General features: G+C 48.5%; 1 protein-coding gene across 2 annotated transcripts in view; it reads right to left on the reverse strand.

The window, feature by feature from the left end:
• The window catches only part of PPARGC1B (PPARG coactivator 1 beta), a 121,133-nt gene extending 99,155 nt beyond the window's left edge, over nucleotides 1–21,978 (reverse strand). The window contains exon 1 of one of the 2 annotated variants that reach the window (XM_040239586.1): nucleotides 21,856–21,978. In XM_040239586.1, the coding sequence (XP_040095520.1) occupies nucleotides 21,856–21,933 (78 nt within the window). In that variant the 5' untranslated portion in view covers nucleotides 21,934–21,978. The remainder of the gene's footprint in view (nucleotides 1–21,855) is intronic. The other variant, XM_040239587.1, reaches the window with a different exon arrangement.

Below are 21,978 nucleotides of genomic sequence, written 5' to 3' on the forward strand. Positions count from 1 at the left end.
GTCCACTGGGCTTTCCCCTTCACCTGGGGTGCTAGAGAGGAGGGTGGTGCCCAAGAAGGTGCCAGGGTATTGTAAGGGAAAGTAGAGGGAAAGCAAGCACATCCATATAAATCAGGAAGAGTCAACAACACAATAGGCAGGTAACCGGAAAGGAAACACAAGTGACTCTTAACCAGGAGAGAAAGTCTGCAAATTAAAACTTCAAAGAAACACCAGATTAACAAAGATAAAAAAAATTTAATACCATGCTGTGTTCCTGAACAAGCATTTCCTATTCATTTCTGCGGGAATGCAAAACTGATGTAATCTCATGAAGGGGAATGTGGTAGCATTCATCAAAATTTTAAATGCATACACCTAGGACTTCCTTGGCAGTCCAGTGATTAAGACTCTGAACTTCCACTGCAGGGGGCACTGGTTCGACCCCTAGTCAGGGAACTAAGATCCCACAGGCTGCAAGGTGCGGCCTTGCAAAATAAATAACAGAGTTAAAAATAATAATAAAAAATGCATACACCCTTTAACTGGGCAATTCCATTTGGCAGTATTTATCCTAACATATCCATTCACAAGTGTAAAATGACGCTCATACAAAAATATTCACTACAGACTAGTAGGAGCGCTAAATTAGGAATAACCAAAATGTCCAATCGAACACTGGTTAAGCAAACTACAGTCAACACAAAAAGTGAAGTAGACCTTTCTTTATACACTAAGAAATTATCTTTTAAGATATAATATTAAGTGGAAAAAAAGCAACTCACAGGCAATAATCTTAGCTTGCTACCATTTGTGCAAAAAATGGAGGCAGAAGTTTGACCGTATTACACAGTTTTTCTCTGGAAGAACATTTTAGAAATTGGTAGCAGGGTTGCTGTGGGGACAGGAGCACAAGAATGGGAGAGAGGACTTCCCTTTGTAACTTTTACAATTTTTTTCAAGGAGGATCACATATTAAGTTTTCAAAATAAATACAAAAGCAAGTCTATTGTCTCTTTCCTATTGAACAAGGCTCTATGTTGAAACCAGTAGGAAAATTAACTTGCTAGGTGGCTGGATCTTCCCAGGACCTGCTCCACATGACCCCCACCCAATTTCTTCCCCTTGGGTCAGCTCCAATTGCAGCCTCAATCACAAGGTGGATCAGTTAACACTTTAAATGGTCTGGCAGAGTCAAGAATTCTAAATCAGGAAATCTGGGTTTAAATATCTTCTCTACCAGCACGGGTGCTTAACTTGCTCTGTACATACTAACAAATATATATAAAAAGATTTGATATAATATGTGTGTGGGGGAAAAAAATGTGTGTGTGGAATAAAAGCCAAACCTCTGGGATGATTAAATTCTGGGAGATAATGGTGACGGGTCACGTGAAACACTTGGAGGTGATCAGATACTGTCCAAACTTGATACGGTCTGAGTTAAAACAACAGCAGTAACTGTGGTGGGTGCAGGCTGGTGACGTAATAACACTGCCTTACATCTGTTTATGATACAATGTGCAATTAGCTTTGAAATCCATGATACGTGCATTCTCAAGGCAATGCAGGGGTTGATCCCATGTTATGAAGAAGGACAGAGGTCACATGGTGGGCAACATTTAAACCAGGACTTCAGTCAAAGTTATCTGTTTCTCAAGGCCACGGGCAGAAATCAGTCCATAAAGGACTGGAAGGCGGAAGTGTGCCCAAGGAGGGAAGTTTGGCTGGTGATAGAACAAACCAAGAAATAAAAAAGGACTGCCTTTGACTGGTTGTTCCTGGGTGTGAGATTCTTTCTTTGTTTCCTTTTGGCCTATTTGTACTCTCTTAAATTTCAATAATAAATTAAAAGTTGATACTTTTACAACAAGAAAATACAATGTACATAAAAATAAAACAGAGAGTGACATATTCAGTTAAAAGGCATTTAAACACAATCAAGATGCTAAGAGTAGTTGTTTCTTGAGGGTAAGAGATTACAGGATGGGGGTGGCCTCTCACTTTCTCTGGCAAGTTAGCTCCTAACATTGGAAATTTTTTTTAATGTTTTTAAATTTTTATTAAAAACATTTTAATATTTTGAATATTAATTTAAAAACATATATATTTGTTGAAAAAAACAACAAAGATAATAAAAAAAAACTTAAGGCAATAAGTTATTTCTCCAAAACACTTGGGGATTAATGGTGAATTATGGAAAAAAACGCCGATTCTGGGAAAGGTTGAGGACAAGAAAAGGGGGTGACAGAGGATGAGATGGTTGGATGGCATCACCAACTCAATGGGTTTGAGCAAACTCAGGGAGATAGTGAAGGACAAGAAAGCCTGGTGTGCTGTAGTCCACGGGGTCGCAGAGGCAGACACAACTTAGTAACTGAACAGCAACAAAATGGACCAAGTAGACAAATGTCTGAGTTATAGTGATATCAGATTTTTGTTTCAAATTCCATTATTGTTAGCTTCCTTTATTACCCAACAAACCTGATTTTTAACTAACTTGTTCTGGAAGGCTCAGAGCAGAGCTTCCCCTGGATGCAGGCGGATGCTGTCTCCCGGGCTGAAGCGGGGCCAGGCTGCCTGCGTGCACCCACTGGGCACACGTGGACCTGCCCATCAGTCTCTCTGTCACCTAATCTCCCTGCTGCAAGATCTGGCAGCTGGTGCAGGCCGGAGGGAGTTGGGTAGCTCTGGTGTTGAATTGCCTGTTGGCCACATGGTACGGTAAGTGCGGTCGCTCTTTTTCCACTTGCTGTGAGCTTTCTTTAAATAATTGCAGACCTCGTGTCTGAGCCAGCAGGAGCTGCATGTGAAAGACTCCAGAGGCCAGGGCCCACGAGTGGCCTCAGAGAGCACCCACAGCCAAGTCTGCAGTACCCTCGGGGTATCTCAGAGTTCACTAACACCTTCCCTCCCTTCTTAAGAAAAAATTTTTTTAACTAAAACAGAGAGGAAAGCTGAAACGCAGTTTTACAGATAAAAGAATGATTCCAGATAGATAACATAGCACTGTGGGGGAGGGGGGGGAGGAAGAAATCAATTTTAGATATAATCTATCAATAAGGATTCTGAATAATTTGCTCCTTTAAAAAAATCTGGCCCGAAGTTCCTGATTTTCACCTCATCTTTCCACCCTCATGAGTGTCTTATCCAAGTGTTCCGTGATTCACCGGGGAGATTGGAAATCAGGGACTCTCTTGCCTGGAGTTCCTCCTCCGCCTTCTTCTCTTTACAAACCCACACATTTAAGGCACATGATCCCATGACAAACTTCTTCCAACTTGCAGTTCAAAGACAAGTCGGCACCCGTCACCAGCAAAGGAACCACAACCTGGGGAGCTGAGGGCCTGACACTGGCTTTGCCCCCTGGATGCCCATCTGAGATGTGATGGTCCCCCAGCTCCGTCTGCCTCTGGTATCCAAACTTCTCCCTCTATCTAGCACCTGGCAGTTCTGCCCCAAACAAAATTTACAAAAGCAAGACAGCCTCCATGACAGAAAAAGGATAAGTCACAGCATGGTAGAGATGGAGAAACTCAAGCCCAGAGAGGAGGTGAGACTTGTCCAGGGTTACCCAGTGGAAAGGGATGGACAGGACCTGAATACAGGCCTTCCTCCAGACCCTAAGAACTATGCTCTCACCATGGCACTCTTACCTCTCTCATCTCCAGGACAGCTACAGAATTCTCTAAACAAGACTTTTCTCTTCCCTAACTCAAAGAAGAGTTGCTGGAAATTATACTTTTCTGGGGGAGCTGCAACTATTGCAAAATCACACAGTGGATTTTGGAGTTGCTGTTGCAACTCCATAAAGACTGAGGATCATTGCCCCAAGGAGAATTCAAGATAATCTTGGGAATTCAGTCTAGACAAGGCATAGACGTGAATGGCTGAGGGCCCCTTTCCAAAGCCATGCCTGCTTGACCAGGCAGAACTTGAGGGCCACAAATGCCATATTCTTCTCAAATTGAGAGGGTAAGATATTGACCTTATTGGGTAAGACATTTCAATATCCCTGGGTCTCAGGTTCTTCATTTATAAAATGAAAATGGAAATCATCATGAGGTTATAAAATACTATGAGAACTTCCCAGTAATATGCTAAAAGGGATAATAGTAGAAGTGAGATGAGTAATAGTAATAATAATTATGGCAATAATTATCACTCTCATCATTAAATTTATTAACGGCTTCTTCTGTAAAGCTACTAGCCTCCTCCCTGTCCATCAAGTAGTCGGTGGCTGTGTGGGGCTGGCCCCACCGTGATGGAGATTACTGCCTCATTGGGCAAAAGGACCTTGGTCAGTTCTGCAGGTGAGAAGCTGTGCTCCAGCCTTGTGCCTCCACTCACACCTCGGGCTGCATGGACCACAGGGCGATAGCACTCATTCCATCCTGCCTGTGAGGCTGGGGGGAAATCAAGTCAACCCCCACTCCCAAAACCTCCCCACTCCTTCAGAGCAGCCTCCTGCTAGTTCCTACGGGTGGAAAGCTCGGCGCTCCTACTTGGGATTCTTCTAGACACTTAGCTCATCCTGCGTGTTCTTCCCCTCACAGGAGTCATCCAGCCAGCTCAAAGCCTCCACCGATGGGGAAGGAGTCCACGTCCCCCTGCAGTCACTCACTGCTCATTCACCAGCCACAGGACATGCCGCGCCTTGTGGCATGATGGCCTCTCTCTAGGATTTCCACCCCCCCCCACTGGTCAGCTAGCTCTCTCCTCAGTCCTCTTCCTGCTCCGTGAGATGCCTGGACACGCCCTCTGTGATGGCCACCCTCCACAGCTCTGTGGATCCGTTTTTCTCAGGATGGGAAGCAGGGCTTGTTCAAACCTGCAACTGTAGCTTCCTACACAGAGGAATTGAATACCACACAGATAGGGAAAGGAAAAGGTATCAACTGATAATCAACGGTTCTGTAACTCATGGGGTCTACCGGGTTTTGCCATCCATCTGTCATCAAACCAACCATCCATCTGTCATCAAACCAGCCAGTCACTGATTGCCACTGTTACGGAGAAGAACCACCTCCACACACCGCACTAAATTCTTCAGACACTATATCGTTGCAACCACTCATCGATATACTTACCATCATCCCATTTCACAGCTGAGGAAACTGAGGCCCAGGCAGATTAAGTAACATGGCCTAAGCCACTCAGCTGCTAAATGACAGATTCTGAACTCAGGCCCCGATTTAGAGCTCCAGTCTTAACCACTGTTCTACTCTGCCTTCCACTGCCCCTCACAATCCAGACCCCAGGCTGAGTCCATTACTGGAACCAACTGACACCTCTCTTCCTCTGGTTGTCCCACAACTGGATGCTTGAAAATTTACTGTGAGGTCACCTGAGCAAATAAGAGATGTGGGCTTGATCCCCAAGTCAGGAAGATCCCCTGGAAGAGGGCATGGCAACCCACTCCAGTATTCTTGCCTGGATTATCCCTTGGACAGAGGAGCCTGGCAGGCTACAGTCCATGGGGTTGCAAAGAGTTGGACATGACTGACGTGACTTAGCATGCATGAACTTGAGCAAAAGAGGACTTCTCATTCTGGTGTAGATTCTACATTCCCCTCCTTCCTCTCATGCTTTTGACCTAATTCTCTAGCCCAGGGGTCCCCAACCTCCAAGATCTAATGCCTGATGATCTGAGGTGGAACCAATGTAATAATAATAGAAATAAAGTACACAATAAACGTAACGTGCTTGAATCATCCTGAGACCATTATCCCCCTTCCCACTGGTCCATGGAAAAACTGTCTTTCATGAAACCAGTCTCTGGTGCCAAAAAGTTTGGGGACCACTGCTCTCACCCACTCTGCTCTCCCCACACTCCAATCCTCTAAACTGGGCCCATTTTGTCTCTAGGGAAACAAGCTTCTAGGAAAGTAGTGCTAGGGCTAAAGAACCCTCCTGCCAGTGCAGGAGATGTAAGTGAGGCGAGTTCCATCCCTCGGTTGGGAAGATCCCCTGGAGGAGGGCATGGCAACCCACTCTGGTATTCTTGCCTGGAGAATCTCATGCACAGAGGAGCCTGGCGGGCTACAGTCTATAGGGCCACAGAGTCAGACACCACTAAAGCAACTTAGCACACACGCACAAGATACCATCATTGAGCTCTAGGCTCACCTGCTGCACTGACTGGTCTGAGACCACCTCCAGAGGTGGGAGACAGCCACATTCCTGCAGGGGGCTGGTCTACAAAGTACACGCCAGGCAGCCACTCCCTTGGCCACCAGGACACAGGGCAAGTGCTGGAGGCCTGGGTGTTGCTGGACAGTTGCCCATGGTGACACCCACAAGAGAGGGTGGTGCTGTTGCCCAACCCCAGGAAGAAAGTGGCATGAGGTCACCGGAGCACTGGGGCATGACTCGTGGGGGGCAGGGTGCTATTGGAACCCCAGGTGCCTGTGTGTGTCTTGGGCAGCAGAGGAGCTAGTCCCCCGGCCCACACACCCTCTGAGCCTCAGGCCCCTCATCTAAAGTTTGGGGCTCTATGTCCTGGGGTTGTTGGGAGAGTTAAGTGAACTCAGCACTATAGCCAGTACAGATTAAAGGCTCAACACAATTCATCCATTCAAGAAACATTCAATGAACAACAACCATGTATCAGGCCCTAGGCTAGCTTCTGGGCGTGCAATGGGAACCAGATAGGCAATATCCAGTCCTGATGGGGCAATAGGCACTCAATGGCGTGAAAAGTAATAAACAAGAAAGTACCTGGGATGGTTAAAGACCTTAAAGAAAAGAAAGCATGGCACTGCAACAGAAAGTAGACAGCACAGGAAGACCAGGGAAGGCTTCTCTGAGGAGGTGATGTCTCAGCAGATCTGCAGGAGGCAAGGGGGCCTGCGAAGAGCATTCCTGACAGAGGCACAGCATGTGCAAAGGCCTCACCACATAGCTGGAAGATTACTCCTATTATCACTGGAGCCAAACCCTGTCTTCTCCATAGAAGCAGCACATAGAGCTGGAAGGACAACTAGCGGCATCAGGAGAAGCGGCTTGCAGCTCTACACCATCAGAGGGGTGATGGGTCTTTAAGGGTCTGTAAGCAGCCTAGTTTCCCTCGAGCTCCCTCCTTTCTTGTTTCCCAACCCATGCTCTTTGCAGTCATCACAATCCCCACCTCCTGAGCTGCCCCAGAAATGTGTGTGTGTGTGTGTGTGTGTGTGTGTGGCTGAGGCTCTAGTGGGACAGACAGAGGGATAAAGACAAATATCTGATTCACTGCAGGATCATATCAGATCACCCTCTGTGGCTCCACCTGCCCCTCTGTAAAATGGGAAAGCTGTTCAGGTGGTGCTAGCAGTAAAAGAACCTGTTTGCCAGTGCAGGAGACACAAGAGACGTGGGTTCAATCCCTGAGTCAGGAATATCCCTTGAGGAGAATGGCAACCCACTCCAGTGTTCTTGCCTGGTGAATCCCCAAGGACAGAGGAGCTAGTGGGCTGCAGTTCACAAGGTTGAAGACAGTGGGACACAACTGAAGTGAACTAGCATGCACATAGGCTCTCCTCTTGCTATAACATGAGATTAACGTGAAGGTCAAGCAGAAATGCTAGATAAGGGAGCCACCCTGCTTTACACAGGCATCATAAAGGGGCCTTCTATCTGCTTCTGGGTCATCTGTATCCTGTGCTCTGGACTAACGCTAGAAGGACAGAGAAGGGAGGAGACAAGAGAGTTCATTCCAGACACTCTACAAATAGTATCTGCTTGTTTAGGACCAAAGAAGGGTGTCTATGACAGGGAGCTTTCAAAAAATACAGACACTTAAGGGGCTGCTCTCAAAGATCCTCATTCAATAAGTCTGGGATGGCCTCAGACGTATAATTATTATTTTTTTAAAAACTACACTGATGATTCTGATATGCAGTCATGGCTGAGAACTACTGATTAGTTCTACCAACTCTGGCAGGTAGGGGCTATTATTATTCCCATTTGAGAGCTGGCAAACAAGAGCAGAGTGGCTAACTCCTTGGGTCACACAGCTAATAGCCATAAAGCTAAGATTTAAAACAGACGGTCAGCTTTCTTTCATCACGAGGCTACAGTTTCTTGAAGCCAGTCAGTATGTGACACAGGCCCTTTCTATTACTCCATGCAGCCTTGGAAATCCAAAAGACAACCTCTCACGTGACAAGATTGCATCAGCTTTCAAAGAAACTTTTACAGCTAGACCAACTCCTTCTTCATCAGCCATTATCAAGAAATAATGTGTGCTCACAATAAGCTTCATTTATAGACAACTTTGAAATTTTTCCTCCTCTTGATAGACCTCCTGTTTTAGACAGTGACACCAAAATACATTTCACTTTCTAGCTTTCTTGAACAGAGACCACTGATCAGAATATACCTTTCCTCGGGGATGATACACTGTCTCTACGAGGCATTAGCTTTGTATTTTTGCACAGTAATGTACTCAGAATAAGGGGGCTGCTTGCTCAGGCCCCAGTGGCTTTCAGTGCTGAATCCACGTGTTTCTGCCACGCACCTCGCACCCCACGCTTGTGTGGACACACTGACAGAAATGACTTGCTGCTTCTAATGTCCTGAGGCTTGGAAAGGACTGCCAAGCCTGTAAGAACTGTGTGCAAACAAGGAGTGAATTGGCCCTAGGCGGGAAGGGTGAGGGGTGATCTTCTATGGAAGAGACTGAGTCTCCAGGTGATTCTGAGCAAGGAATGATGGATCTGGCTTGGAGCTAATGGCTGGGAAGTACAGTCCTGGATTCCTGAATGATCCCTTTACCTCTCTGAATTCCCTCTCTACTTTCTTCCTCCAGAGTGGAGGCCAGACCCAATGGAATAAGCAGCTGGGCAATGGACATGAGGCCCGGTGTAAGGTGTTGGTTTTGGTCTCCCTGGAAGACATAGCGACATTTGACCAAATCCCTCCCTGTAGATTTTGGAAGCTCTGAGCCCCTCCCTAGTCGGGCCAGAGCAACAGACTGGATTCCTAACCCTAACCCAATGTTAATGTGTTTTAACATTCCACAAAGACCTGCCCGCTAGAGGTGTGTTCTGATAGGGGATTCTGGAGGCTCCAAAAGATGTTTGTCCTTTGATTCCTTTGTGTGCAAGGCTTATCTTGGAGACAAGGGCAGTGGGTTCCTTGTGGGAACTAGCACAAACCTCCTAAACTCCCCTCACCCACACATCCTAGCTCCACACACAGAGAAGGGGCTTCTGTGGCCAGGCAAATGGCTGGTGACATTCCTGAAAGATCAAATGGCATTTGTTCATTCATTTTGTAATTCAAAAAACATTTATTTGGGGCCTACAGTATACGAGCCACTGCCAAGGCATTGGGAGATCTGATGTTGAACCAGCTTGACAAGATCCCTTTCCTTAGGGAGCTCTGGTCCTGACTGGTCAGAGAAGAGAGAACATAAAGAATAAACACATAAAAGTTATCACAGGCTGGGACCAGAGTTCTGCATTTAACAAGGCTCCAGGGAAGGTCCAGAATAAATAGAGGTCTCCTCCCCATACAAATCTTCCCCCAAAGCAAACTCTCCTCTGCGCCCCACCGCACCCGCATCTCTGTTATAGGGACGCCACTCTGAGGCCCCTGCACTGTCTCCTCCACATCCACTCACTTCCAGTGAGCACCCCCAAGCTGAGGCCAAGTTTAGATGCCCCCATCCCGCTGTCCATCACCCCCATTCCAGTCCTTGCATATGCTCAGCCAGACTGGTCACACTGCAGTGGGCAAGACCATGAGCTCTGAAGCCAGGCAGACCTAGGCTCAAATCCCAGCCTTTCCACTGCCTGTCTGGGCGACAAGGGGCAAGTCACTGAACATCTGGTAGCTTTAGTTTTCTGGTTTGTCATAGCACCGACCTCTCCCAGTAGCTGAGAATCCTTTACCTGACAATGTACCTGAAGGTCCTATCTTAGTACCTGGCACATATTAAGTGATCATGAAATGTTAGCTACTTTCTATGCTTACTGTTATTAATAACAATACTAACAAAATCCTTTGCTGATGCCTCATCAGGACATTCAAAACCATAGCCAGTTTCCCCATGTGCTTTGTTTTGGAGGGGCTAAAGGGCAGATATAAACTAATCAGGGTGACAGAATACAAAATGAAGTTAGGAGATGCAAATTCTGTCATAGACTATAGGATCACAGAGCAAAGGGGGAGCAATTCTCAGAGGGGGATTTAGGGGAGGCAGCCCTTGAGGCCTTGAAGGATGCTGCTGGAGCTGGGGAGGGGCAACAAATATCTCATGGTAGGAGTCCTAGGGGTTGCCAGGCATAGGGAAGGAACTGCAAAACAATATTAGCACCATAAACTGGAAATCAGCCTCAGTTTACCCAATTGCAAAGTTGGGTAAACCCCACTTCATGGGGTTCCTCTGAAATTAAATGCTCTTCTTGAAAGGGTTAGCAGTTTTTAACTGTTCTCATCATCATCACTGTTGAAGGATATGGTTGAAGAGGAGGGCAGTCTAGGAACACCAGGATTCATGTTAAAAATAATATATTGTTCTGCTCTGTGGCAATGGGTACAGTGTTGCACGGTCAACAGTAGTGGAATAATAGATGGACAGATAGATGGATAAATGGGTAAGCATTTGAGGTCTTGGATGCTGTACTAAGGAGCTTGCTTCTGCAGGTCACTGAGGATGAGCCTGCAGATGTTTTGAGCAGGGGTTGCTGGGGTCTGGGGTCACTAGCAGCATGGAGGCTGGGTCATCCTCAGTGCCAAAGAACCAAGGCAGGGCCCTCCCTAATGTCCTGGGTACCACACTTCTCTGAGAAGAGCCTGAGACCAGAAATAAGGTTCAAGCAGCCACGTTGCCAAGGCTGTTTGCCATGGCAACATCAGGGAGCCACTCGTGGGCCGGCTGCTGCAACTGCTCAGGGCCTGGTTTCTAACGTCTCCTCACTCTCCCTCTGCTAAATGACTCTGTTCTGCCAGGCAAGCACAAGGGAAAAACACGGCAGCAGAGCTGCCGGGGAGCATCCATCTCAGCCAAGCAGGGCTCGCCCGGCTGAGTTCCCAGACAGTGGGTCCCAGACAGTTGAGTCCCTGCTATGCAGAGCCAGCTCTGGCCAAGCAGACAGCAGCCAGGCTGGGTGATATGAAGGCATTCCCTAGTCTGCTCCCTGTCTGCTTCTTCACCTCAAGGTAAGGGCATTGAGCAAGATGGTCTCTAAGGCACTCCCAACTCCCTGAAAGCTCAAGTCTACCTTGGTGTATTTACATAATTACCACTGTCATCTTCACAGTGGCTTACTATATGTCAGGTGGGTGCTTACTATATGTCAGGCAATGTGGCAGGCACATTTCTCTCCTGCAGTTATCTTAAGAACATACTATAATTATCCCCAATTTTGCATGAGGTAACTAGAGTCAGAGAGGTTAAGACCCTTGGTGAAGGTCACACAGCTAGTAAATGGTAGAATACAAATTTAAACCCTTGGCAGTTAAACTCTAAAGCCCAGAGCTCTTAATCACGGATATTTCTTCTCCTCTCTTTAAGTAGCATCTAACTGGATTTGCTTTTTGAAAAGTCAGCATGGGAACACTTGGCTAAGGCTGGAGGGGATTCTTCTCTAGTCCCCCCAGAAAGACAGGGTGAAGGAAATCATAATACTAGGAACCTCAGGGCTAAGACAGGATCAAGGACCAAGAGTTCAGTGGGAAGATAAATAGCAAGGTCTGAATTACATTTGTCTGTTTTTTAACAATGGCTCCTATATACTAAGCATTTCTAAACACTTTACAGGCATCATCTCAAACAGCCTTTTGTAAAACCCCTTGAAAAAGTAAAAGTGTTAGTTGCTCAGTCCTGTCGTCTCTTTGTAACCCCATGGACTAGCCCATCAGGCTCCTTTGTCCATGGGATTCTCCAAGCAAAGAATACTGGAGTGGGTAGCCATTTCCTTCTTTAGGCGATCTTCCCGACACAGCACCAAACCTGGGTCTCCTGCATCGCAGGCAGATTCTTTACCATCTGAGCCCCCAGGGAAGCCCGAGTGAAAGTGTTAGTCACTCAGTCGTGTGTGCGACCCCATGGACTGCAGCCTGTCCAAGGAATTCTTCAGGCAAGAATACTGGAGTGGGTTGCCATTCCCTTCCCCAGAAAACCCCTTAAGTATGTGCTTCTTTCAGTCCTATTTCCTAGATAAAAGTGCCAAGGCACGCACATGCACAAAAACTCTTGTGCCAAAGGCCACAGGGCTCACCCCAAGCAGAGTACAATCCTAGGATTCAAAGCCCTCTCAGCCACTGAAACAAATAATTAGAGCAAACCTTTGTTTTCTTCCCTAAAAGACAGAGCAGTAATTACAGGCCTTTAGGGATAATTAATGAAAGACTTTGCCCTTGACTTGTAAAAGTCTCTCTGGTCCCCTACTCTAGACCTGGGGCCCAGGTGGCAACTCAGGCTCTGCCTTAAAGGAAGGGCAGGGCAGGAGCCCTGGAGTCTTGCTGCCACTAGCAATGTGCCTTCAGGCCATCTTTCTCCTCTCAGCTCTGTGTCCCAACCCTGTCTCCCTCAAGGGATGGTCCTGAGCACCTAATGAGAAAACCCAAGGTCAACTGCATGTTAAAAAGCAGAAACATTACTCTGCCAACAAAGATCTGTATAGCCAAAGCTATGGTGTTTCCTGTAGTCACGTATGGATGTGAGAGTTGGACCATAAAGAGGGCTGAGTGCTGAAGAATTGATGCTTTTGAACTGCGGTGTTGGAGGAGACTCTTGAGAATCCCCTGGACTACAAGGAGATCAAACCAGTCAACCCTAAAGGAAATCAATCCTTAACATTCATTGGAAGGACTAATGCTGGAGTTCCGATACTTTGGCCACCTGATGCTAAGAGCCGACTCATTGGAAAAGACCCTGATTCTGGGAAAGACTGAACACAGGAGAAGAAGGGGACGACAGAGGATGAGATGGTTGGATGGCATCACTGACTCAGCGGACATGATTTTGAGCAAGCTCTGGGAGTTGGTGACAGACAGGGAAGCCTGGCGTGCTGCAGTCCATGGGGGTCACAAAGAGTCAGACACGATTGAGCGACTGAAAAACAAAGGTCAACTGCAAGAGGAATGGGTGAACCCACTGGGGTTTAGGCACAGTGAAGGCTGGAAGAACGTGCAGCCTGTTCCAGGAGTTGGTGATATGCACCCCAGGACTCTGCAGCCACCACAAAGCCTGGCCACCTTGGGCAGCAGAGTCTCTCCATCACCCTGTCCCTCCCCCAGAGCCAAGACCCACCCTCCCCTCAAGTTCTGATACAGGAAAAGAACTAGTCAGGGAGTAGGAGACCTGGGCATCGTCCAACAAGGTGGCTTCTCCTTCTCTGCCCAGGGTCCCTTCTCCTGGGAATGGTAGGGGTCGATTTGATGTGCTCCAAGGTCCCTTCCAAGCCAAGGAGAGCTTAGTCATATCCAACTCTTCTGCAACCCCATGGACTGTAGCCTACCAGGCTCCTCTGTCCGTGGGATTTTCCAGGCAATAGTACTGGAGTGGATTGCCATTTCCTTCTCCAGGGGATCTTCCCAACCCAGGGATAGAACCCGGGTCTCCCGCATTGTAGACAGATGCTTTACCATCTGAGCCACCAGCAGCTGCTCAAGAACCCATGTTCAAATCCCAGGTTAGACACTCACTAGCTCCAAGACTCTGCATAACTGCTTTAACCTCTCTGTGCTTCAAGTTCATCACTTACAAAATGGGGAAAACAGAAGCAATCTCACATTGGAAGAAACCATTGCAACAGTATTCAAAAGTCTCTTCACAGATGCACACTGAACAGCCACAGATGACATGTGGTCTGTGAGTGGACGAACAAGAGTGGCCGCTTGTCAAAAATGGCCAAAGCCGGGAGACAGTGGCATGGATATTCTCGATTCCCTTCCTGCCACTGGCTTTGGCTGTGTATGTTCGCTATTTTCCATCGTAAAATGTTTAAAATACGAAGTTCTTTGCAGAGAACCTAACCCCTAGTCATATAAAACATTGTTCTGCTCAAAAATTTGCCTACCTAATGGGTAAACACAAAACCAGACCAGGATAAAAATATTTTTTCTTGCCCTTTCTGAGCTGTCATTCTAGTTATAGGGATAAAAGCACACAGGCACAGGTTTCTCGGGAGGTCCAGTGGTTCAGACTTCGCACTTCCATTGCAGGGGACATGAGTTTGATCCCTGGTCAGGGAATTGAGATCCTGCATGCTGCACAGAAAATAAAACAAAGCACTAGCAGATAATAAGCGGCACCCTCCACGTCAGCAGAACAGTGTGCTTCACAGGCTTTCCAGAGTGGTCAAGTGTGAGCAGGCGCTTGAAACACAGGTAGGCTATGAATATATTAAAATGCTGGGGATGAATGTCTGGAGAGGAACTTTCTGGTCATTCCAAAAGATTTTTTAATCTGCCTTGTCTGATGAACCCGTGCTCCGAAAAAGCTCATAGTCTAGCTCATTTATTCACCCAGTGAGGATTCTGAATGGCTACTGTGTTTCAGGCATTTGTCTATTCATTGGGGGAAAAAAATGTTTAACAAAGAGAACAAAAATCCTTGCCCTCATGGAGCTTAACAATCTGGAGTGATTTCCTAAACACTTAATGAGACATATGTTACATCTATCATCGAGTGCTTCTATGCCATGCATTCTGTTAGGTGCTTTAAATTCATATGTCCTTTGATTTTCGTTGATTCCGTAGTGAAACAGCTTTATCAGGGAAGTACTATTATCGTTATCTGTACACCTGAGGAAATGGAAATTCGGAGAAGTCACGTGACTTACCAAAGGTCTCACTGCTAGTAAATCACAGAACCAGGACTCAAACCCAGGCAGGCTGACTTCAGAATGGTCTCTGCTACACATGGGATGGAGCAATGGTACCTGGATGTGAGAGATCACTAAAATGATAGTGTGGGAGCTGAGTTTTGTGCAGGATGAATAATGCAAATAGTAGAAATTCCAACAGAAGACAGAAAATAGCTGCATGAGCCAATACCTCCTGGAAGATTCATGCCATAGCCTGGTGCAGGCCAGGATCCCAAAGAGAAAGCAGACAGTTTAGGATAAAGTCAGGGGCCTAACTCTTCAACCTCAAGTACCTGAAGGCCCTTGCGCATGAAGTTAAACTTTAGGTTTGCATTTAAGAGTACTTGGTGGCTCAGACAGTGAAGAATTACCTGCAATGCAGGAGACCTGGGTTCAGTCCCTGAGTTGGGAAGACCCCTTGAAGGAGGGCATGGCAACCCACTCCAGTATTCTTGCCTGAAGAATCCCCACGGACAGAGGAGCCTGGCGGGCTACAGTCCGTGGGGTCGCAAAGAGTCAGAGACAACTGAGCAACTAAGCACAGCAAGGAGCCGTGCATGATGTGTGAGCAATGGGGTGGCATCAGACATGTGCTCTAGGAGGACTGGTCTGCCACCGGGGCTGAGGACAATCAGGAGAGGACAAAGTCTGGTGTCATAGTAAATACAGGAACCCAGTTGTGAATGGACAAGGACCCAGACTGGAAGTCAGGGAGAGTAACAGGAAGGTCAATCCAGTTCAATTGATTCCTCATCAGCTGAGTGTCCACAGGGTGTAATTGAGGCATTCAACTATGTGGGAGAGGGAGAGACAGTAAACAACCCTGCTCATTCTCTTCTAAATGACTTTATTTGGGTTCCCTTCATCCTTATCACAAGAATTGTGCTTCCCTTTCTTACAGAGAAAAGTTTGCATGGGCAGGAGTTAATTCTATCCTTCTATCCTTGATCTTGCCCTTCTAAAGAGTTTCAGAGACAGAAGGATTCCAAGTTTTGTGCACAACAGATGCTCATTTTACATACATTCTATTATTTAATTTCCAATCCTGAGAGTTAGGGCCTAGTACCCCCATTTCATAGACTGAGGAACAGAGACCTAGAGAAGTAGTTCTGCCTTCTCTCTTGACAATTTGCCTTCATTTGCTCAAGATGCTGGAAGACAATAAATAGAAAGAGAGTAGTCCCTGTCTTCATGGAACTTGGAATCAAGAGGTCTGGGGACCTTGCCCACTGATCCCACCATTTCCACTTATTCCAAGGTAGATCATCTTCAGCAAGTCAATGAGTCTTCTGAAACTGTAAATGCCTCAGCTGTAAAATGGGAATAATGACATAATTGCCGGGAGAAATATCAATCACCTCAGATATGCAGATGACACCACTCTTATGGCAGAAAGTTAAGAGGAACTAAAAAGCCTCTTGATGAAAGTGAAAGAGGAGAGTGAAAAAGTTGGCTTAAAGCTCAACATTCAGAAAATGAAGATCATGGCATCCGGTCCCATCACTTCATGGGAAATAGATGGGGAAACAGTGGAAACAGTGTCAGACTTTATTTTGGGGGGCTCCAAAATCACTGCAGATGGTGACTGCAGCCATGAAATTAAAAGACGCTTACTCCTTGGAAGAAAAGTTATGACCAACCTAGATAGCATATTCAAAAGCAGAGACATTACTTTGCCGACTAAGGTCCGTCTAGTCAAGGCTATGGTTTTTCCAGTGGTCATGTATGGATGTGAGAGTTGGACTGTGAAGAAGGCTGAGCACTGAAGAATTGATGCTTTTGAAGTGTGGTGTTGGAGAAGACTCTTGAGAGTCCCTTGGACTGCAAGGAGATCCAACCAGTCCATTCTGAAGGAGATCAGCCCTGGGATTTCTTTGGAAGGAATGATGCTAAAGCTGAAACTCCAGTATTTTTGGCCACCTCATGAGAAGAGTTGACTCACTGGAAAAGACTCTGATGCTGGGAGGGTTTGGGGGCAGGAGGAGAAGGGGACGACAGAGAATGAGATGGCTGGATGGCATCACTGACTTGATGGACGTGAGTCTGAGTGAACTCCGGGAGTTGGTGATGAACAGGGAGGCCTGGCGTGCTGTGATGCATGGGGTCGCAAAGAGTCGGACATGACTGAGCGACTGAACTGAACTGATACTTTGTAGAATCTTTATGAGAATGAAATGTAATAATGCAAACAGAAGGCTCAGCAGAGCACACAGCACATAGAGGATGCTCAATAAATGGCATTGATGATGATGATGATGCAGGAGGAGATAGCTATTAATACTGCAATGCTCACGTTAGGGACTAGCTTCCCAGCATAAGCCCCCATTTGCAAGGCTTCTTCTGACTCAACCCAGTATTCCTTCTATTGTTCCTGAGAGAGAAGGAAAAGGGTGACTCACATCCTGGCAATGATGAAGCTTCTGGTTAGCCTGCAGCAGCTGGGGAAAGGAAGGCCCTAGGGTGAAGGCGAAACATAAACCCCCAGGGCCCAGTTGCTGGGCCATTGCCTTTCCTGGGTTCCATAAGCATCCTGATCATTAGCATCAGCCAGGAAGCCCCAGTGAAAGTGAACCCTGGGTCTCTGGTAAACAGAGCCAGCAATGTGTCCCCTTCTGCACTCAGGTGAAAAAGTTTTTTAAGTCTCCTGGGTCTCACACAGATGAAGAGGGGGTGAAGGCACCCAGCAAAGGGTACACTTCAACCTGCCCCATAGATAGCCAGAACTTTGACTTGGAAAAGAAGTTAGCCCTGGTTTTAGGGGCTGTGGAGGCAGCAGCATTCCAGACCAAGCAAGTCAACAGTAGTCAAGCCATTTTTTCCAGTTCTCCGTGTGGCAGGTGCTCCTTCGGGTGTTCAGATCCAGTTTTAGAACAACGAGGAAACAGCATACCAACTGAAAAATGGGCCGATTTCACTAACACGACATTTCACAGAACAGACCATAAATGGCCCATACCCATTTGGGGAAAAGTTTCAGCAGCACAAGTCATCAAAGAAATGCACATTAAACCAATAAGGTGACAAAATTTATTGATGAATAGGCTGGTAAAAATGAAAAACAATTAAAATGCCAAGAGTTTTCTGAGTATGGGGAACTGGGCATTCCCATACAATGCTAGTGTGCAAATTAGCATAATCTTTCTAGAAGGTAATCCAGAAATGTGTTTACCAGACGCCTGCATAGTTCCTTTGACAGAGTAATTCATTTCTAGGAATTTAAATGAAGAAAAGAAGACATACGCAGAGATATTCATTTCAGCATGGCTTATAAGAGCAATATATATATATATATATAAACTACTTACATGACTAACAACAAAGGATTGATTAAATACCTTTTGGTTCAACCCTCAATATTACATAACAATTAAGATATTAAGATACTAAGTAGAATACTTGCTGATGTGGAAACTATATTGTTTGGAGGACAAAAAAAGCATGTTGGAACGGTGTGATTCCAAGTTACAATTACTATACAAAGAATGATTCCATTTTTGTACAAAAATATAATCCATAGGAATCAATAGGAAAGAATAAGTCAGAAAACACATATAAAAATTAATGGTGGTTATGTTTGGGTAAGATTTCATATTTTCTTTTTTCTTTATGCTTGCCAGTATTTCCTAACAATTCTATTATTAAATATTTTTAAATGATAAGGGGTTGGACTTGATGATTTATAAAGATCCTGCCATCTCTGACAGTTTGCACATCTATGATTGATGTCCCAAGTGTCTTCAAACAACCCATATTTAGTGTGGGCTTACTATGTGGTCTCTGGAGCCTAAGTCACTGCCCACAGCTGCAGCCCTCTGCATTCCTCTCTCCCCATACTCGGCCCAGCTGTCCCCCCAACCAGCCTGAGAGTGTCCCTTGTCTGTTTCCTGTACCTAGCCAAGAGCTAAGCAAAGGAGCTCAGCACGGTGACAGGTGACCAGGGGCACAAAGACATGAAAGGCACAACTCCAGTTCCAGAATCTTACTGGGCCACAGGACTCTCACACAAAATGCTTGGTTGTATAACACAGACTAAGACAACCAGAGGCTGGAGAAAGCAAGGCAAGCTGGGCTAGAAAGGCCTGCTAGAGGAGAGGGCCACACAGGGATGGTGGGCGAGGGCACTACAGGCAGGGCCTGGAACAAGAAGAAGCCTACACAGAGTCCTTTGCGACACATGCCCCAAACCTTTCCAAGAAACTTTCACAACCTTAATCTGTTGAATTTCTGAACTTTGACCTGAATGGGTATAAGTTAAGTCTCCACAACAGAAATCCTCCCTCTATCTAACCCTGGATTAGCTGCCAAAGACAAGTCTTTGGGATAAAGCCGATAAATTACCTTTCTACTCACTCTCCCCACCCCTTCCAAAGAGGGAGACGGTGAAGGGTGAAGGGGAGGGCCAGGGAGGGTCTGGGGGGAGGAGAGGAAGTTACAGGAAGGACCAGACATTTCACATGCAAATAGTGCTCACCCCCAACCACCGGGCCTTGGGCTTCTCTTGCCGGCACCACCAGCCCCATTTGACAGATGGGAGAAAGGAGGCTGGAGGGTTAAAATGGCTTGCTCCGGGGTCACCCAGCCAGAGAGTGGGGAAGGCGACTCCACTCAGGCCTTCTGACTCCAAGTCCAGTGCTATTTCGAGGTAACACACAGGACCTGGAGTCAGGAGCCCTGGGTGGCTCTGTCACCCACTGGCTGCGTGGTCCTGTACCAGCCGTCCAGCCCTCTCAGCCTCGATCCCCAACTGTAAAATGAGGAGGCCCGCGAAGACCCGCCCAGGTCCTCTTCCGGCTGGCTCTCGGAGCCTTCTAGGGGCGGCGGCAAAGCTCCCCCTATCAATTACACTTCCCAAGTTGGGACGGCAGAGATCACCCGAAGGGCCTCAGCCCATCACGTGGTTACATAAAAAAAAGCAAAACGTCCCAGATTAACTTCCACTGCACTGCTTCTGCTGATACACGATTACCCAAATTTCTAGTTTCCTTAGGTGAAATTTGCCTGCTGGATAGGCACTCTGGACGGCTAAAAGGGCAAATGTGAGCCGAAGAACACAAGATGGTGTTGAAACCTTGGGTCGGGTCCAAAGTGGACGAGTTCTTCCTGTGGGTCTCTGGACGAGTCTCTGGCTATTTCAGGCCTCTTACATCCGCGTCTTAGTAGAGGGGTTTGGAGACACCCCCGGACAAGCAAGAGGGCCGAGGGCAGAACTTTCCTAGCAGCAACTCTGCCCACTAAGTATCCAGTCCCCCCGGCCCCATACTGTCGGCTAGAGGGCTGGGGGCTAGAGGGATGTGGGCGCGGTGGTGGTGCCGCGGCTGGGATCGGCCTTCGGAGCAGACAGGGGCGAATGCCAGCGCCCGGTGACTGCCGCTGGAGCTCCGCTGCAGTTTTGTCAGAGGTAAAGGTACGCGCCCGGTACGCGCGGCGTGTGCACACAAATAAACACTACCGCGCACAGACCACTCATCACACTTTTCCCCGGGCCTGGAGAAGCGCGATCATACGCCACTAGCCCCTGCGGCCCCTGCCCGGAACCCACCCAAACGATCCCGCCACCGACCACGAGGCCCCGCGGCTCCCTGACGCATGGACGTCCGCAGCGATCAGGGACCGGCCTTCAGTGCGTGGCGGGCTTCCTCTCGGCGACACCCAGCCACGCCGCGCGGTTCCAGCAGCCAGCGGGACTCGCCACCCAGAGTCCCCCAGAGCTGAAGGTCTCGGCTGCTGCGTCCCCTCCAAGTCGCATCTCACGGCAAGGAGTCAGCTAGCAAGCCTCTCCCCGCCCACCCGGTCCCATGACAGCTGCTGCCGCCTAAAGACCGGCAGATATAACAAGAAGCAAAGTTTCCCTCTCTCCCCTCCCACATCCCGCCCCCCTCCCCCTCCCTTCCAGTGTTATGCAAAACAAGCCGGCACCGGCGCTCAGACTCCCAGGTACCAAACCAGCCCTAGCAAGCCGCGCCCGGTAGAGCCCAGCAGCCCCTCTGCCTCCCGCGTGCATCCGCATCCGGGGTCTCATTCGCGGCTCGGCTGCACCCCCAGCCTCCCCGCTACCCCTGCCGGGGTGGCCGTAGAAAAAAACCCTAACTGTGGGGCCAAACTTTATGCTTGCAACAGGCAAGGGGTGGGGAAAACTGGGGAACGGGTAGGGGGCGCGCACTCCCTGTGCGGGCATTTTCCCGGCTGTTTATCCCAGCAGCAACCCCCCTCCGCCCCCGTTTCCAAGTAACCAGCTTCCTCGCCCCTCCCGGCCCAACAGAGCACCCTCTCCTGTCACGCGCGTGTCGCCAGTGGGTCTCCCGGGCGCAGCCTGAGCCGGATTCGCCGCCTCGCCTTCCCTTCCCCCAGCATCGCCGAGCGCGCACCAGGGGCCGCGCGCTGCAGGGGGACCCAGGCGCCCCCAGACACTCCTCCGGCCCCATCCTGCCGGGCTTTCGCCCCCAGGGGCTCCACCGGGTAGCGAAACCAGGAAGGTGCTACCCCCGCCCGCATGTCCACGTGCCCTGCAGACCCCTATGCCTTCAGCGGGCAATTGCAGAAAACTCCGCTCTGCGGGAGCTTTTGGAGAGCCTCGGGGGGGCTAGCTGTAGAAGACCGGGTACCCAAGACCGGAGGATCAGGGGACTCCGGGGACCGGGACAGGCGCCTGCGCGGGGGCCACAAGTCCACGTGAAAGTACGGCAGCAAGTGCCGGGAGCCTGAGGGCGCGCCTTCTGCACCCAGACTCAGCATGAGGGTCCCCAACACCTGACGCGGTTCAACCTCTTCAAGGAAGCACCGAACCCCCCAGCTCAGCGAGCGGGGTGGGTGGGGGTGGGCCGGACTCCAAGCAACCAAGGCTAGACCCTCCCCAGCGGCCGTAGAGACCGCAACGGTCCGGCATGCGTGGTGGGGGGACCTCCAGCTTCCTGTCCCCAGAAAGAAGTGCATCGCAGGGTGCATGGAAGGGGGCTCTGCAGTCTGGAACCCCCGATCCCCTCAATGCGCCCACCGCTGTCTCCCGGCCTCCGCGGCTGCGGCGGCAGCCCACGCAGCTCAGCGGCCCTGGCTCCCCGGCCGTGGCCCCTGCTGATCTTACCTGCGTGTCCGCGAGATAGTTGAGGAAGAAGGAGGAGAGCTCCTCGTCCAGCAGCGAGCCGCAGTCGTTCCCCGCCATCTTCCAGCCGCGGCTGCAGCGTGCGGCGGAGTCAGCGCCGAGCCG

The sequence above is a fragment of the Oryx dammah genome, unplaced genomic scaffold, assembly GCF_014754425.2.
Source record: "Oryx dammah isolate SB20612 unplaced genomic scaffold, SCBI_Odam_1.1 HiC_scaffold_5, whole genome shotgun sequence".
In the NCBI taxonomy this organism is placed as follows: Eukaryota; Metazoa; Chordata; class Mammalia; order Artiodactyla; family Bovidae; genus Oryx; species Oryx dammah.